Source organism: Etheostoma cragini, chromosome 20 (genome assembly GCF_013103735.1).
Source record: "Etheostoma cragini isolate CJK2018 chromosome 20, CSU_Ecrag_1.0, whole genome shotgun sequence".
Taxonomy (NCBI): Eukaryota; Metazoa; Chordata; class Actinopteri; order Perciformes; family Percidae; genus Etheostoma; species Etheostoma cragini.
The window spans coordinates 12,364,794-12,383,083 of NC_048426.1; the positions used below are offsets into that span (position 1 = coordinate 12,364,794).

Genomic DNA, 18,290 nt, shown 5'->3' on the forward strand with positions numbered 1-18,290 from the left:
ATGTGGAAACTGCAGCATGTTTTAGGGGGTAAAAATTTAGGCGAGAAAATCATATATTTTCCAGTGAATTTCAATTAAGGCAGATCCTTGTCAATTAACGCAATACACCTAAATAATTTATTAGATTTGGAGCATTTTGGTGTCTGTCCAAAGTTTCCCTAACCATGACCTTACAGCTCATTGTTTTGTTACTTGGCTTTGGTCCGGCCAGCAAGGAAGTAAGTAATGACTGAAGTCAATTGTTGGGGTCTATGGGTGAGGGGGAAAAGATCACAGTCTATGTGGGATTAAAACAGACTCATACAGACATCATCATCATCATCATCATGATTATCATGACAGTCACACAGACGTTAAAGTAGAGGAGAATAACAGTGATCTTAAGTGATCTCAAGAGCATGACCTACTGCCCTAAGGAGTGTCTGTTGACATTAAGATTTGTGGTATGTTCAAATACATCCACATGACTGCACAAGACCCAGTCAACTGCAGACAACGAGGTTAAACTCCTGCTAGAGTTAGCACCAAACAACTTAAACAGGGCAAGTTTTAAATGGGTTTTTAGCCTCTAAACATGTTTAAAATGTCATTCAAAGTGCCTACCTGTGTGCAGTGATTCCATCTGAGTGAACACAGCGACTGCTGTAGATGTGACGGAAAGCCATCAAAGTTATTCAGTCCATACCTCTGTTTATTTCCTGATTTTCGGTGAAGTCCACACTAGTCGATTGTTGAACTCATACAACCCAATATTCCAAAATGTATTTTTTCTACAAAAAAACGATTTACGGTTGTTATGTCCTTAGTAATGACTATGTAGAAACAGGCTGTAACCTGACACCACAGTGGAGCCAGCAGAGCAGAGCTGCTGGCAGAAGCAGGTCAAAAGTTCAAGAGACCACTGTTGCTTAGTTACCTATGTGCATGCTCAATACATCTTGAACTCTTGTAGCTCTCCTGGCTCCATTACTCTGAGCCATTTTTGTTTGAAAAATGGACATTGCCCCGGGGTGTGCGTGCGCGCGTGCGTGCATGTGTGTGCCCGTGTTTGTGTGCGTGTGAACATGCTGCTGGGGGTTGACAACCCTGAAAGACTGACTGGGCATGAGACGTTCACAGCGTCATGTGTAACTGGCAGTGACCCAATGTCAATATCTATGACAGCCTTTAGCACACATCAGAAGTGCCAAAAATGGTACAATTCAATGCAAGTAAACTCCTCATACTGAATCTTCTATCCAAATGTCAAAAGAATCGTTGCATCAACCATCAGCATTTCTATTTAAAAAGACGCTATGATGACACCACTTCTTAAGAAAGCTCTTATTGTAGAATGTAAGTTGTAATTTATGGCTTTATTAATCATTCACAAATGCTTTATAATGTTCTGACTTTAACTCATGGAAACTGGAGCATACAAAGATGACATGGTCATATTTAGCATTCACACAAACAATAATGTAAACAACAGAAACACAATATAATGTAGTTGTAAGCAGATTGAGTGTTGATATATTTGTCAACAATATAACTCCTCCTGTTAGCACCCATGAGTGGAGGCTGTTGTATAAACAGGTGGATGACAGCGATATAATAGAATATGACATCATAGCAGAAGTTATAACTTTTGGCAAATAGTGTGCATTAATAAATACTTTAAAATGCCTTAACGCTGCATACAACTACACTAGTATTGTAGTGTGTTTCAAACAATTTATTAAGTGCAATGTTAAAAGTTATTATCCTTTATTTATGCAGTATTGACATTAATAAGAATAAAATTAATGACTTATTGAAAAGGTAGAACGTTTTGATGATTGCTAATGACTTGACTGTTAATGACAACTGCCAGAGAGACTTTTCACAACCTGGCAACCAAAGGTTGTTCTCCCAGATGATTTTAAATGGATCTATAAAGTATTGGAACTTTTAATAAAGCCATAAGTTACAACTCATAAACCCTTTATAAATGACTATTGTTAACAGTGGCAGGTTTTATATTCTGTGATATAAGTATATATATATTTTTTAAATCAATCAATGCTTATGTTGCACAACATGTGACAAATGAGACACTCTTGGCACTATGACCCAGCAGATAGCCCACTCTTCATAAGGAGAGAGAGAGAGAGAGAGAGAGAGAGAGAGAGAGAGAGAGAGAGAGAGAGAGAAAGCAAGGCTGTTATCAGTGGTACTTGTTTGATGTCAGACTCTGTATAAAATTGAGACTTTGGGTTGACTCACCATTCAACCACAGGGGGCCTGAGGAAACACAGCTCTGGAGATCTTCTGCCCTACATGCGGATTATCTGTGACATCTTCCCAGATGTTGGGACATCAGGAAGCACTGCTCATCATTTACATTTACATACAAACCTTTTCTGCCTGTTGTGTGGGCTTACAACAGTTAAGAAGTTTTCTTTTCTGGCTAAAAAACGGAAAAGTTTGAACAGTGGATATTTGCTTTATCAATGTGGCATCTGCACATTAGTAGCTACCTGAAACAGGCTAACAGAAGCAAATGAGGAAGAAAGGAATCAGTTTCATGTTAAGACTTACCACCATTTTGTCATTTATGTGACCGGATGGCACGGATAAAGAGACGTCCTTCAAGAGAAAGGGCACCTTAAAGGACAGACATCTCAGAGGGTGACATCAAATATGAGAAAAAGTGTCTAAAAGTTATGGAGCGGTCCGGTCAAGTCGAGCCAACTCAGCCGGTGAACACTACAAACGGCAGTTGTCTTACTGATCTATCCACTGTGGATGTCAGCGCAGAGAGTCTCGCCTATCAGATCAGTCTGGCGGTGATTCTTTCCGGCATAACACTCGCCACCACTTTATCCAATGCGTTCGTTGTAGCGATAATCTCCCAGTCGAAGAAACTGCAAACTCCTGCGAACTTTCTGATCGCCTCTCTGGCCATCACCGACCTGCTGGTGTCCATTCTGGTGATGCCCATCTGTGTCCTCTACACGGTGATCCACACCTGGACGTTGGGGCAAATCGTGTGCGACATCTGGCTCTCCTCGGACATAACGTGTTGCACGGCGTCTATCCTCCACCTGTGCGTAATAGCTTTGGATAGGTACTGGGCCATCACGGACGCGGTGGAGTACTCCAAAAAGCGCACTCCGGGGCGCGCGGCAGGGATGGTGGCCACAGCCTGGGTCATCGCCATCTCCATCTCCCTGCCTCCTCTCTTCTGGAGGCAGGTTAAGGCGGAGGAGCTGACCAGCTGCAGCGTCAACACGGATCATATTTTTTACACCATCTACTCCACCTTTGGGGCTTTCTACATCCCCACATTGCTGCTTATTGTCCTCTACGGACGGATATACGTCGAGGCTCGGAAACGGATCCTGAAGCAGTCCCCCAAGAAGGTGGGGAAGAGACTCACCTCAGCGCACCTGGTCACCAACTCCCCTGGATCCGTGGCGTCCACAACATCTCTGCAGTGCGGAAGACACGACACCCAGTCCAGCGACACCGGGTCTTCAACAAGCGAGAACCAGGTGAAAGTGACGTTGTCGGACGCGCTTTTGGAGAAAAAGCGCATTTCCGCAGCCAGAGAGAGAAAGGCGACCAAGACTTTGGGGATAATCCTCGGCGCTTATATCGTTTGCTGGCTGCCGTTTTTCATTTACACATTGGTGGTGGCCACGTGTGAGACATGTTTTAACCCCGAGTTATTTGACTTTTTCACCTGGTTGGGATATCTGAACTCCCTCATCAACCCGATCATATACACAATGTCCAATGAGGACTTCAAGAAAGCTTTCCATAAACTTGTGCGCTTCAAATGCTGCAGGTCGTGAACGAATGTTCCTTCAGTCTCCCATAAGATTTATTTATCTATTTATTTTTGGATATGAAGTTCTAAAAGTGTTTGACAATATAGAATAGTAAGAATGCCATGCAATATATTTTGTGGAACTCCTAGACATTATGAGATGTGCATGCAAAATAAAACAACATTCATCTTTAGTCATTTGGTCCAGTATGGTGATTTAAAATGCCAGTTTTTATAAAACAAATCTGGAGTATAAGTGTTTGACATAATGTAAAGCTCAAACCACTGCAAGGCAAAATTATTATTATACTTAATTAAAAAGCTTCATTTAACTAAAAAACAAGATTTACTGAGAGAGCCTTAAAATTAAGGACCTCACAAAATCCATTAAAGGTGTCGTATTAGCTACTCTTGATGAAAAAATGTGCCATATATGTTGTAGGTTAAATTAATATTCTGTATGGACTCCTGTTTGGATGGTACAGTGCTTATTAAAGCAATGCACAGCCCGTTATTCCCAAGGACTGACCCATTAATGTCAGTAGGTAGAAGAGATCAGAAAGATCATGAACAGCTGATTTGATCAAATGGATCCTTTTTGCATTGTGTATAAAAATTGGACTCCTACATGGACAATACGTCCATTTATTCTGAAAAAACAATACATTTTTATTATGGTCATGGACTGCTTTCTGCTACCCTGTATGGTTGTCCTTTGTTAATCACAATCATGCATTTGAAAAAATAGAAAAGATTCATATCAGTGTCAAACAAAGAAACTGTAGCTGATATTTAACCAGCGGCGAAAGCTAATCATAAGTTCAATTTTGCTGAACAAATACCACCTTGTTTTACTGTGTGTTTGTGTGTGTGTGTGTGTGTGTGTTACATTAAATCTGTACCTACAGTATTTTATGTTCATGCATGAAATGGTTAGCCATCTCATGGCTATAGCGAGCTACAAAACAATGTGAAAAAATTATGTGAAATAAAAGGGATGTTGTTCTAGGAATCTATCTGTTCACATTTAGAGATGATTTGCAATAAAGGCTTTAAGTTGTTGTTGGCATGTTGAAAGCAGCAAAGATGTTCTGACAGACCACTTGTAGTTTTGTTTTGAAGCATTACCTTGATATGAAATAAGAGAATGGAGTATTGGCCCTCAGCATATAACAATGATCTCAAAATGAAATCCAACAACCTCTTGAGGCGCTCACAGAATGTGGCGGGGCATTTACTAATACAGATTCATTTGGATGATTGGGCGTCCCTTCACATCAGTTCCTTTTGACGTTTCTCTCTAATGTCATATGAGAGTCTGTTGTGGCAGAGATTCTCACTAAAGTTTGAACTCTCTGCCATCTTCTTGCCCTTTCCATCTCTTTGCTGCCCTCCTGCAGGCGGAGGAGGAAACTGTGTACGTGGTGAACGGCTGTCACAGTTCAATAAGGGATGAGAGTGACTGTGGGCTGTGCTATTCTGGTGTACTTCACACTTACAGAAAGGGGCACTCATATTGTCAACTCACATGCAAACACAGTTTCCATATTCATTTCATATGGCCCGTCGTGCATGAAAGATGAGTGCACCTGAGCAGGCAGACAAAGCATTTCCTGCATTTTCTGGAGCAGCTAACAGTATTTTGAAAGACTGACCAAAGTAAATCTTTATGATACATAATATATACAGTACATATATCTTCCCTCAGAGGTAATGGACATTAAAACAAACATTGAGCTTTGAGTCACAGGTTAAATGTCTTTGCAGATCACCAGCGCATATAAGTATAAGTTAATAAACATAATGTACTTGTAAAGATTCATTAGAAACACATTTTGTCCTCAATCACACCACCTAATAAGAAAGTAGTTAGAAAACACGTAAGTTAATTAAAACACTTCAAACTACAGTCACCTAAGTCTCAAAAGAGTAAATTGAATATCTGTTCTACCCACATTTCAAGTCGATCGCGGACAGTTTGGTCTGAAATTCAGGGTGTGTTATGTCAGTAACGGATAATGTAGCCTCGAGCCACTAGCTTCAAGCACCCTTAGATTTTTGGGTAGAGTTTTATGTAAATATTCTGGGCACTTTAATGTTTTCTTCAATATTTTCTTTACACGTACAGGACAGCACTGGTGCTCATACTGCAGATGTCACACAGTCCCTCTGAATGCATGCACAGATCGATACAGAGCAGATTTGATCCGATACAGCCCGGATACACATTCAGGCTGAGAGATTGTTGTTTAACAAACAGGTTTATGATTTTGTGTATCCAAAGGAGTATTGCATGGCTCATGTAAGTAACACTGTTTTATCCCCAGCTGCAGAACAGTACACATTATCCTTTTGTTGACACAGAATGATTACATTGGCAAGCAAATGCATAAATTATACAACCCCTTTTTCTCATAGCTGAATGTGCTGCATTGCTGGTTTGCCACAGGTCTGCTGTGGAGTGAGGGATGATGCTGATGGAACAGCTAGTGAGGCTGAACACATGGATAATGAATCTATAAAATATTCTTTCGCAGAATGTAGTTTGGTTTAACAGCTTTATTGTTTCAACCTTTCTGGTCTAAGAAGGTTTGCAGCATCCATCACCTGAAAAATGGAGGAACAAGGGCCCATGTGCTATTAATAAATTACCAAGGGGATGACAATTGACCTTGACAGAAAGGAGAACGAGTCAGCAAGTCATCTAATAGGCATTACGGGACGGAAAGGAGATTGAGGGTGAATAACAATTAGATATCAGTTTCCAGCCATCCTCAAACTGACACTTTTAGTTAGCATTTTGTAATAAATCCTGTTGTACACAGCACCTGAGCTACTGCGACAAGATGCAACTTTTTATTATTTACATCTACTCTTAAAAAGTTTGTTGGTGAACAAATATTCCAGTAACCCAAAACAATTGGCTACTTTTTGCAACTTAATTGCTTACATGTAGTTTTGCACATTACGTTTGCCAAATATTGACAACTGAATCTCAGCTTTGGTGAAATCAAACCCATTCACTTGCATTGCAGGCATGTGAATGGACATGCACAGACATAAAAGCCTAAACAGTACGGAAACAATTGTCATTAAAACCTATTGGCAAAACCATTAATCTATGTTCTTCTTTCATCAATACCTGGTGATAACAAGATGAGCTAAAATTGGACAGTGGATATGTGGAGCAATTTTCCACCTTGTTCATGCCCACAGACACTAAACACATCTCAGCTTACGTGTGGATGAGTTTTCACGGAGAAGTGCACACCATGTTATTGTGCATGTTGAATCACAGCCTTCAGTCGTGTGTTCTCTTTCCGTGCTTCACAGCAGATCCATTGCTACAAGCAGTTTCAATAAAGTGGGTTAGTTCAAAGGCTTGCAGCACTTTGGATTAGCTTCTCCTCCAGCTCACCTATGTCTTGTTATGTGTTTCTCTGAACCATAAACTGGGATTCCCCTGTAGTCCAAAACAGAAGGCACGCTGTATTTGGCTGCCTTTAGCTAGAAAATCCTAATACATGAGACAATTTATTTCACCAAACTGGTGATCTGTTCGAGTGGCTGTGTTTACACCTGTGGAGCTATCGGAGCTTGGTAAATTTATCACACTTAACATCAACACTGGCCTGACAAGCTATATATCACCAAATTAAGCCGAGTGGTGGTGGAGATGGTACAGGAGGTGTGCCTGCTGCTGAGGAGTTGGTTGCTCTATGATCAGCCATCCATACTGCATGTGTGTCACTGGCAACGGGACCTCAGTGTATGAACAGTGAGAGAAAGAAGGGTGTCCTCTGTTCACCTCCATATTGGTTACGCAAAAACCTCATTTACTCAGATTGTGGTGTATTTTGTGTTAAATCATGAATAAACAGAGAAAGTTTGATCACATGGATTTTTAAACCCAATTAAATGCAATCTGGTCAACCGAGTTTCTTTCAGTATTTCCTAAAAAGCTGGAGACAAAATGTTTTCACCTGGCAGAGATGAATTGTGGTTTGATTTGAGCATGAAGTATCATACATTTTCACACATGAAAGAGTCAGAAATCCATTGTCCGCTACTTGCTACATTTAACAAATATCCTGCCACTACTTGTGCTTTCCATTACTGAGTTTTTCAAGACGCACAAAGTTGAAAGTAAGAAAACTAAATGGTTGTCTACTAAGAAGCTGGTGGAAGTTGGTTGTAGTTTTGTGATGAACTTGTGATATTCCTGCTGAGAGGCCAAACACACTAAACTTTACCGAGTCCTTGTGGCAGATACTGCTACAACACAGAAGATGGCATTTCAACACAAGAGGTAATTTTGTTTCTCTTTATATCTCACCTTCCCCTTCTCCAGCACTAAAATATACAAAAATACAGCATGTCTAGAATATTTGCACCTGGTGAGACATTAGTTTGATATTAAAATAGTTTTCTAAGTAATCATTGCAAATATTAAAAAACCTGGACACAACGCATTCCTGTTGCATAATAAAGCAACACGTCAACCCCACACATAGCTGGATTTGGGTTTCATCAAGAGCCTTGAAGAATGTAAATGAGGATTTTTTTCCCTCACCTTGGGGATAATTTACATATTGTGTATTAACCTTTTGATATTAAGCATGAGAAAGTGCGTTGAAATGGAAACATAACTAGCATGTTAGTAATTTCCCATTTTCATGAGCAATAACAACAGAAAATGTCACTGAAGCCATTAGCATGAAATTTGCCTGCCTGACAGGACCTAATTCAGCCTTTTCCCCCCCGTCCACAACCCCCAAGCTTCCTGCCACTCTAACAGGCACCATCGACCGCACTTGAAAACATGCTTCCTGCTCATGTCACACAGTTTGACACACAGGTATGTTGTTTAAGTTCTGGATCAATAGTCATTTACCTTCAATATGCAAGTAATTATCTTACCATATTCTCTTAACCACCACCAAACTTAGATTTTTTTGTCAGCTTTCCGACAGGGTGGGACCGAGAGGTCTTCTTCTCTGAAGCCGTCCCACACCGTCACACTTGGATGGAAGGGAAAATTAATTCTCCACCAGCTCAGGCAGAAATTAACTGTATTGCACTACAAAGCCAAACTTTGGCAAGCCTTTAGTCAAATGGCAGCTGATGAAGTTCTTGTATTTGAATATCCTTTGCAAGTCAACCACAGTATTTATTTAAAGTCCACTATTGAGTATCAACACTTATAAAACACAATACATTATGCACGTCTCTGTCAAGAAAAATAAATAATTGAAATAAATAACTGTATGACATTAAAGTTGAGCTGTTTTCCTGCAGAGATGCAATGAAACTGAACTGACTTTTGGGAAATCATTAAATGAAGTATGAATTATATCTGCCAGTGTGAGATCACATGATACTAACAGTATCATACTAACAGTCTCATCAAATCTGGATTTCAAATTGTGGTGACTGTGACCAACCCTACACACACAAACAACCATACCAACACCCTCAGGTTTTCTTCACTGTGAAGAACTAAAGGACGATTTCAGTGTCTTTGTGGGGTGTGGTCTGATTTGCCATTCATCTGCAGCTGTGTATCAAGGTCAACTTTCTCTTATTCCCGAGGTCCACATGTTTATTCCTATCAGATGCCACATCATCTCAAATTGCATATCTCCCTTTTGGAGGTGCAGGTCACCCCTATATTAGAGTGAGGTGAGCCCACTCTGCTGAGAAAACTCATTTCAGCCCAATTTAACTGCAGGAGTGGTGTCCTAGGGGGTCGGAGGTGTTATCCGCCGCACTGCAATCTTCACTGGCCGACCCTGGCGCTCCTCCATAACACATTTTCTGATTATAACTGGTAAGTATGTAATCAATTTGTCATTACTAAAAAAGAAGGACGAATGTGTTGGCCAATGAGATATAACCTAAAATGGAGTAGAAGCAGTTTTAGGTTAACCTGTGACTCCTTCTGTGATGCCTGATTGGTTCTGGTCACTAACCTCATGACTGCCTGATTAGGGTTGTTACATTTACATTTAAATCATTATGACACTGAATCTTTCATTTGTTAGGACAGAATTAGGCAAAACTGCATTTCAATATTATGCCCCATGTAAATGGAGCAGCCTGCCTTTTCTAATGAAATTCAACGGCCTAATTCCATTCAATCACTTTATGAAGCCATGTATAGTGAATGTAAATGTGCATTTTGAGTTTTTTTTAACTGTTTTATCTGTGTATTGTGTATTGGTATATATATATATATATATATATATATATATACCAATACACAATACACAGATAAAACAGATGAAATAACTGGCCTTTAAAACCCTTCACCATACCTAGAGATTGGCATGGGGTTATTTCAGTTAGCTTAATAGATAGTTTGATTTGCATTGAGAGATGATCTTATGGAATCTACCTATCTCTAGGTATGGTAAAGGGTATGTGATGATATAGGGTTAGTTTAATTCCAAAGGCCGAAGGAACTTTATCTGGATGAACAGTATCCTGGATCCATGAAATAACTGGCCTTTAAAAATAAAAATCTGCCTGCCTCCATGGATATTTAACATAGGGGTGTGTATATATATACATATATATATAGCATATCAAAAAGAAATACCAATGGCGTTGACTGCCAAAAATGCATGTGACCAAGATCAAAATTTAGTCCAAAGGTAATTTTTTACTTCAAGGCTCTCTGTGGATAATCAGTATGCTGCGACGTGGTGTACCTGTTTAGTAAGAGGTTGCAGCATAGGGCACCCTTATTTTGGTGTTCTGACAGGTACACATGTATTTTTACTTATCTAAACATTTCCAAAAATGAGGAATAGCGTGTTGGCCGTTCACCATTTAGAATTTAAATGCAGATAGAAAGCTGAACATCTTCAGACAAAGCGAGAGCTCTCTACTCTGAGTAAAGACACGTTGACATGATTAAAAATGTCTGATCCATTTAATCTCAAAGTCAACACACAAACAGGCAAAGGCCCACCTTAAAAAGACAAGAGCGGCGTTCTCAGATCCGGCACATGCTTCTACATTTTCTACTTTGACTGGTGTAAAAATATGAGGGCATCACATCAGTCAGGATCCACGGCAACATCACAGTAATAAATGTTTCAGCCTGTGGTGGATGTTGTTTTCACAGGTTTATATTTTACAGTGGATTTTGTCATGGTTCCCTTTATCAGGCAGTTCTTTGCTGTAAACAGGTGTGCATCCCTGATGATATGTCAATTGACCTGACCCCATTCTCCACTTCTTACCCTTTTTATTCCCCTGCCATGTAGCATTGTTTCTCCCGATTCATCCCACTATTTTTCTCCTCCCTTCATGTCTGCCTCACTCCGCCTCCGCTCCATCATCATTACTTTTCTCCTCTGCAGCCTCCCTCCCACTCCATCTCTGTCCCTGTCTCTTCGGCTGCTTTACTCCATTCCTACCATGCAAAAAAGCCTGCCCATGGGAACACGATAAACAGGTTCCATTTCAAGGGATAAAAGGAGTATATGTTTCCGGTTGAAAGTTTGATACAATTCTGAGGCCTAGAGTGAGTTTTAGACAGAATGTGTCACATGTTGTGTAAGACGCACAAGGATACATTTGGATGCAATTAGTGTTGAAGAGAAATCCACATTTGGAATTTGGCCAATAAAATGAATTACTTCTCATTAGTTAGTATTCAATGTGTTACAGATTTCTCTGTGGACAACTACTAAAGCTAAATTACTGATTGATATTTATTAAACCCTGCTGAGTGAATGTTACGTGCATGTTTTTCTATGAAATCCCAGCTATGCCTTGGTGTGATTTGTCCTTTGCCACAACTCAGTGACTTTATTGGAAAACACGGTTTACTACAACTGGGGTTTTGTTTTAATTGCTTGGTAGTTTCAGTTATTGTTACAGTAATTGCAAATGCAACAAAGGTCCACAGCTGGAATCCAGTGATTCTTAAAAAAGGGTCCCTGAAAGGTTTGCAGTTTCATTAATTTAAATCAGTTTCTTTTTATTTATTTTTACAAAAGGCTTCATAGTTCAATGATTATTTACATGTTTATATCTAAATGAGCTCATATATGATGTTCTAATCTGACAAATTGTATATTATATTAAACAGACAGAATCTGCAATTTTCACAGTTATGCACTAAGAGTTAAACACTTGTTTAAAAAGGTATGATGGATGACGATGATGGAGGAGGAAAGAACGCTGGACACAACAGACTTGTAAAACATCATTAACATTCAGATGATTCTTATCAGTCCATTCCACAAAGTTGTTGACCAGCACTCTGTGCTCTCCCTCCTGTCCATTCCTCACACCCAACAATTGCAGAGTCATCAGAAAACGTCTGTGAGTGACATGACTGAGTTGTACTGGAAGACTGTGGCGTATAAGATTAACAGGAAAGGAGACAGCACAGTCCCCTGTGGAGCCCCCGTACCACTCACCACCGCATCAGACAGAACATGGTCCAGACGGACAAACTGTGGTCTGTCTGTCAGTTAGTTAGTGATCCAGGAGACTGTGGACACACCGACACCCATCAGCTGCAGCATCTCACCTATAGCAGTGGCTGTAGGGTGTTGAAGGCACTGGAGAAATCAAAAAATGTGATTCTAACAGCCTGTGGCCTCAGGTACGCCTCTCCAACACCTTCATCATATGGGATGTGAAAGCTACTGGGTGGCAGTCCTTCAGGCCAAATGGTGTCAACTTCACAACCTTCTAAGGAAGGCAAGCAATGTTAAAAGAGAGGACTGAGGTATTTCACATTGCACTCACACTCATTTGTGCATCATTAACCACCAAATTTCCATAAACAATTTACGGTACAATAAGAACAAAACACTGAAATGCATTGCTTCAGGTTCCTGGCAACTTCATTCTTTTAGCATGTACTTTTCAGAGTTTTACTTCACATAATCCATCCACTGAAAATGATTTATTCAACAGAAATAATTGCTTTCCCCATTTTCCTAAAATATGTCCTTTATAGAGTGTTCAGTGGGTCATGAGTTTTAAGCAAAAGTAGCTTTAGAAATAAAGAGGTTTATTTCTGAATGAGTTATTTGTGTCTGCAGAGCCTGAACTCTAGCCTGGTCCTACCAGACTCTTGTACATTTCATTTGCACAGAGGGTCTGGCCTCTTTCCATTGACAAGTGTTAACTTCCTTGAAGGCGGGTACTCTGTTGAAGTTTTAAACTATTGGATCTGCCCAGAGCTACTCTGGATCTGCCATGACCAACCACTGACTTTTGTCCATAACGGCATTGCTCCGTTAGAAACCACAATCGGAGTGAGCTGGAAAATCAACTATTCCCGAACTCCATGGGGAGGGGGACCACAACATCATGGCCACCAAAAAACTTGCTTGGGCTTTAACTTCTGGATATTTGTCAGCGTTGCCACAACGAACTGAACGGCTTCACTCACCAACTCCTCACTAACTTTCAAACAGTCACTGTGTGGTTTTGATAGTTCAACATGCTGCCCTCTGTTGGTGTTTTTTTTTCCAAAGTCAGCACAAAATTGTGAATCAGTAGAAAATAAATCCTCTGGGACACTTTAATACTCAATGTCTGTAGAGTACTACTGATTAGGCAGGCTCATGGTTACAGCAACAATCTCTTACGGTGGTGGTCCATTTGTCAATGCGGCGCTTCTGTCGCTTATTCACTCTATTCCTATGGGTTACATCAAGTAACTTCAATGTGAACGCAAAGCATTCTGGGAAGGCAGTGCTACAATAAGTAGTGTATGTAGTGCAATATTTTTTTTTTATGTTCTGCCATATGAATAAAAGTGCCGTAACATTTGTTCTGCAAAAACTTACCAGCATTTTGTTTATAAAGTATCAATTAAATAAAATATTTAGTGTACATCTCAACTTAACCCTCTGAGCCCTAAGGCCATTTTTGCAGTTCATTGTCCATTTGGATTTATTTTATAAAAAAGCTTGTAAAACATATCTTGACTACAGTCAAGATATGAACATCATTTTTTTCAGGACAAACTTGGTTATTAGAATATTTGGGTTGCAATGAGGTCACTAGCATGTTAAAAATGGTGGTAGGACCTTAAAGACAAAAAAATAAATAAAACGGAACATGAATGTTCCAGATATGTATTGATATCACAGACAGAGAAGTAAAACCTCTAAAACCCTTCTCATATGTCTTGGGAGTCACACTATGAAGAAATAATCTTTATAACTTATACAGATGACAAAAGACAAACATTTTTTCAAAGAAAGTCCAGACGCTTTTGCCCTCATGACATTTACTTATGCCAATAATCAACATAATAATGTCATATTTATTCATACTACACCCACAGCAATGCTACCCAAGCATTTATGTGTCTAAAACAGTTCTCCTACATGCAAAATTAAACATAATAAACATTGTAACTCATATAAAGCACATACTATTTACATTTCTTCAAAAAACGCCCAAATATATAATATATAACCTAAATGTTTGCCAAATCTCAAACCAGTGAGGCCATTATCCTCTATAAAATGGTAGATATCTATATTGTGCACTATAGCATCTTTGATTGCATACTAGCCAGTTTGACTCGGAGAATTGTCCTCTTTCAGCCTCCATACTCTTTGTACAACGTTGTCTCCCATGTATGGGCATTCTAATGGCTTTACTTCCGTAAACAACAGAGAGCAGACACGGAGCCGCGAGCTAGCGGCATAAATGAGCCAAAACGCGATGAATTATGGACATAAAGTGGATAAATCTTGGATGTAATGGTTTGGATTTAATGCTCAACGACCCTGAAAAAGGCTGGAAGTTCCAGGTTGGATAGAAAATCACCTGTAGAGGCTAGAAGGACCCGGAAGAGACCTACGTAACCGCTAACTCGTTACCTTTTAGACGCAACTTTTGGTGAGTTTCTGTGTTGAATGGTTGATAAATGATTAAACTATGAATCAGAGGTGCTGTTTTTGCTCGTGGGCGAGTGTCTCGGTCTCAGGTCTTACAAAGCCTGTGAGAAACAAACTTTTACAATTATAAAGAAATAATAAAAACTGCGTTAACGCGCGATAAAAAAAATTGTCGGCGTTATTTAATTAATTAGTTACCGCGATAATAACGCGTTAACTTGCCCAGACCTACTGTAAATATAAAGTTCTAACTGATGTGCTTTATGGGACTGGTATTGCACCTCAGTACTGACTGAAATGCATCTGCATCCGGTCTCTAAGATTCTAAGCCTTTTCTACTTAATCTTTGATCAAATATTTCCTGATTAAATAAAAAAACAAACTAAAAACATAACTTAATTTTATTCAAGCAAAGCGTTTTTTGTTTGGATGCATTGAGACGTTTCTTGATTGGAAAATAAACTGTCAAAACATGCTTCTATTCCCCAAAGTATCACATAGGCACTAATAGAAGTGGTACTCTAATTATTTATTTTGTGGTTTTAACAGAAATCAAATCAAATTTAGGTATGTTAAGTCTGAACATAGAGTACATCAGACTGTTGCAAATGTGAAAGTATTTAATTGTGACATCCAGAATCCCCCCAGGTCACTAAACAATCTAATTTCCAGACAAAACAAAGAGGACATGACATCAGTGTCATGCAGCAAGAGTGTCTCAGCCCCCACAGTAAATACATGTTACTGCCACTTGCTGTGCATACTGATGTACACACAGCAGTCAGTAGCTTAAGTGTTAACAGGGTCAAAAGCATCACAAGTTCAGCGGCAACTATTTATTACTACTACACTTATTAACAGATCTTCATCACAGATTATGGACGATTAAGAACATCCTCACGTATGAACTCCAGTACCAGGTCACAGTGTTGAAGTTGGCACAGGACCTCAGACTTCACACTGGCACTTTCACTGCTGCAGGTCTAGTAGAGTGGATCACATCGATAAGCAGCCCAGAGGGGATTTTCCCAAAGAAGAGCACTACGACAAACACGACTCTAACATTAGATGTATGTACTGTAGCCTTGAAGCCCTACAAGGGAAGGCTGAAAGCTGGAACCTCACTGAAAATGAATATCAGAAGTTTTTAGTGTTGCTTTGATGAATAGGCTACATCTTGTAAAATCGTTACACCTACAAATGTTTAATTAAAAACAAGAAAAGAAAATGTTTTGGTATTTACAGTAAGAGGTATAGTTATTTAATCATCTCCATACTCTCTGTCTACTAATATTTAGAGGAAGTTGAACAAATTCAATACTTCTCAATATGTGATTTAAAGGCAGTTCGACCACACCAAACTGCATGAGTTCCACAAGTGTCAAATGTTGCAATGGCAGTTATTGCTGCTATTTGATGTTGGCTTTGTAGAGCAGCTTAGATTTTTTGTCATAGCCTAATGCTACTTGTAGAACACACCTACACACTGAAGACTGACCACCACAATCAATTTCAAGTATTCCTATTGGCCCAAGAAAAGGAAAAGCATGTTAAAAAAAGCAAAATACTTTTTTACGTGTGAAGGCTACAGTAGCTCTAATACGTAATCTGAACTGCGTGGTGCGAGAGAGAGGATTGCAACATGTGATCTCAACGATAGATGGGAGAAATTTCTACACATTGGACCTTTTGATGTAACACACAAATAAACAATTTTATGTAGATAAATGAGTCCTGTGTTACTATGTAAAACCCTGTAGAGTCTTCCATGATACTGATCAGCCTCTCAAAACAATGCATTGAACAATTCACACGTTGCTCTTTGTTTGACAAACCGGCAGGTGAATTTGTTAAACTATAAAATGACCTAAAACCATATATGTCCATGAAATTCAATCAAAGTTTAGTGTTTCCACAAGGCATATTTTATTTGACATCCCTTAAAAAAAATGTGCGAATGGAAACATAGCTTGTGTGGGAAATGTGAAATAGCGCATTATGTCAAAAAGTATGTTCTGATTTTGAATCTGTCCAAAGTAGTCCAAAAAAACACCTCTGTCCAATGCATACTGTAATAGCTGACGTTATGGATCATGGATGTAACAGCAGAGATGTCTTGTTGGGCCAGACTGCCAGCCAGAGAAACCTAGGCTCTGTTCCTAATGAAATAACCATTTCTGACAGATGGCAAGTACCACTTCCCCTCAGTTGCATAATTTAAACTGACCACTCTAATTGGACCATGATTCAAGTCATCAGCCAGGGAGAAGGTCAAGCTTGTCTGAGCAAAATCCTGGTTGAGACTGACAAGGATTTGTTTTTCTTGGGAGAAATATCAAAGTGACTCATGAATACACAATGAATCTCAGAATACATCATTACCTACAAGACTCAGCTACACGATTAGGTTGCTGTTATGCATAAATGATGCTAAAATTCAACAATGATGTTGCTTTAGTGTCAGTTTATTTTAGACTTAAACTTTACAATGATACTTGGGACGAATGTTAAATTTATTGTTCGTCCTCACACTGAACCAACAGTTAAGCTAGACTGAGACCTGATATTTGACCCTGACCCTAATCCTAAAGGATTTGGGTTGACCTAAGGGGAAGGGTTAAGTTTGACTACACAACATTTGCAATGTGTGCAAGGCATTGCACTTGGCATTCTAAACTTTGTTGATACATGTAAAGTTAAATTTACATTTTCAGTTTAATTTACCTAAGGAGTTGAAGTAGATTTTATGTCAAAAATGTAAACAAGAAGAAAGCAGTCCTTACTAATGGCAGTGTGGGTACTGGGGCCTCCTTCAGTATAGAAATATATATGGTGATAGTTTTGTTTTAGAATTTTCCATGTGACAACTATGTGACAGCCTGTACCTGTCTGATATTACCTGGTTAAAGTGTTGCAGTCCATGCTAGTAAAGAAGAGATAAAGGAAGTTCTTCTGACTACTTTTGTAAAATGTCAAGGTGTTGCATGCAACAAAATATTTAAATATCATAGTGGGATCACCCTTTTCCATTTGAACTCAAATGTATGCTCAAATGAAATGTTTTCTCTTTTGTTTTTGATGACTTGATGACTGCAAAGTTAGAGCTAACAAGTGGAGTTTTTGACCACGAGTGGTGCTGTAGAGCATTGATGTCACACTAACTGCAGAAGACACTAATTACCATGACCTCTGACCTTTGACCAGCCTTTGCAAAGAGGTAAGCAAAATTTATTCCTCAGTAATCAACACAGTCTCACAAATAAATATTACACATGACTATGTGAAATATAACCATATAATCTTGAATTCAGTGCACGTGTTAGCTGTCGGATTTCAAATAGCAGGGAATTTGTTAACATGTTCAACTTCTGCCTCTAAGTGGCCAAAAAACAGAATAATGCTGCTTCAAACTTCTCTTTTTCATGGAGCAACAATTGTTAGTTCAAAATCAGACTAATGAGTCAGAAAACAGCCTGGATGGATTATGTTGCTCTTGAAAAAGCTTATTTACTGTTGTGTCGTTAATCCTCTTCACAAGTAGAGGCGAGGGTGGAGACTTTAAACATGGAGCCTTTCCCACCCTGCTACACCACAACAGGAGAGGTTAC

At 39.3% G+C, this 18,290-nt stretch overlaps 1 protein-coding gene across 1 annotated transcript; it reads left to right on the top strand.

Moving 5' to 3' along the window:
* The first annotated feature begins 2,262 nt into the window (after positions 1 to 2,262).
* On the top strand, positions 2,263 to 4,237 carry htr1b (5-hydroxytryptamine (serotonin) receptor 1B). Its single transcript, XM_034859267.1, has one exon. The coding sequence runs from the start codon at positions 2,685 to 2,687 to the stop codon at positions 3,816 to 3,818; it is 1,134 nt and encodes a 377-aa protein (XP_034715158.1). The 5' UTR covers positions 2,263 to 2,684; the 3' UTR covers positions 3,819 to 4,237.
* Positions 4,238 to 18,290: the final 14,053 nt, after the last annotated feature.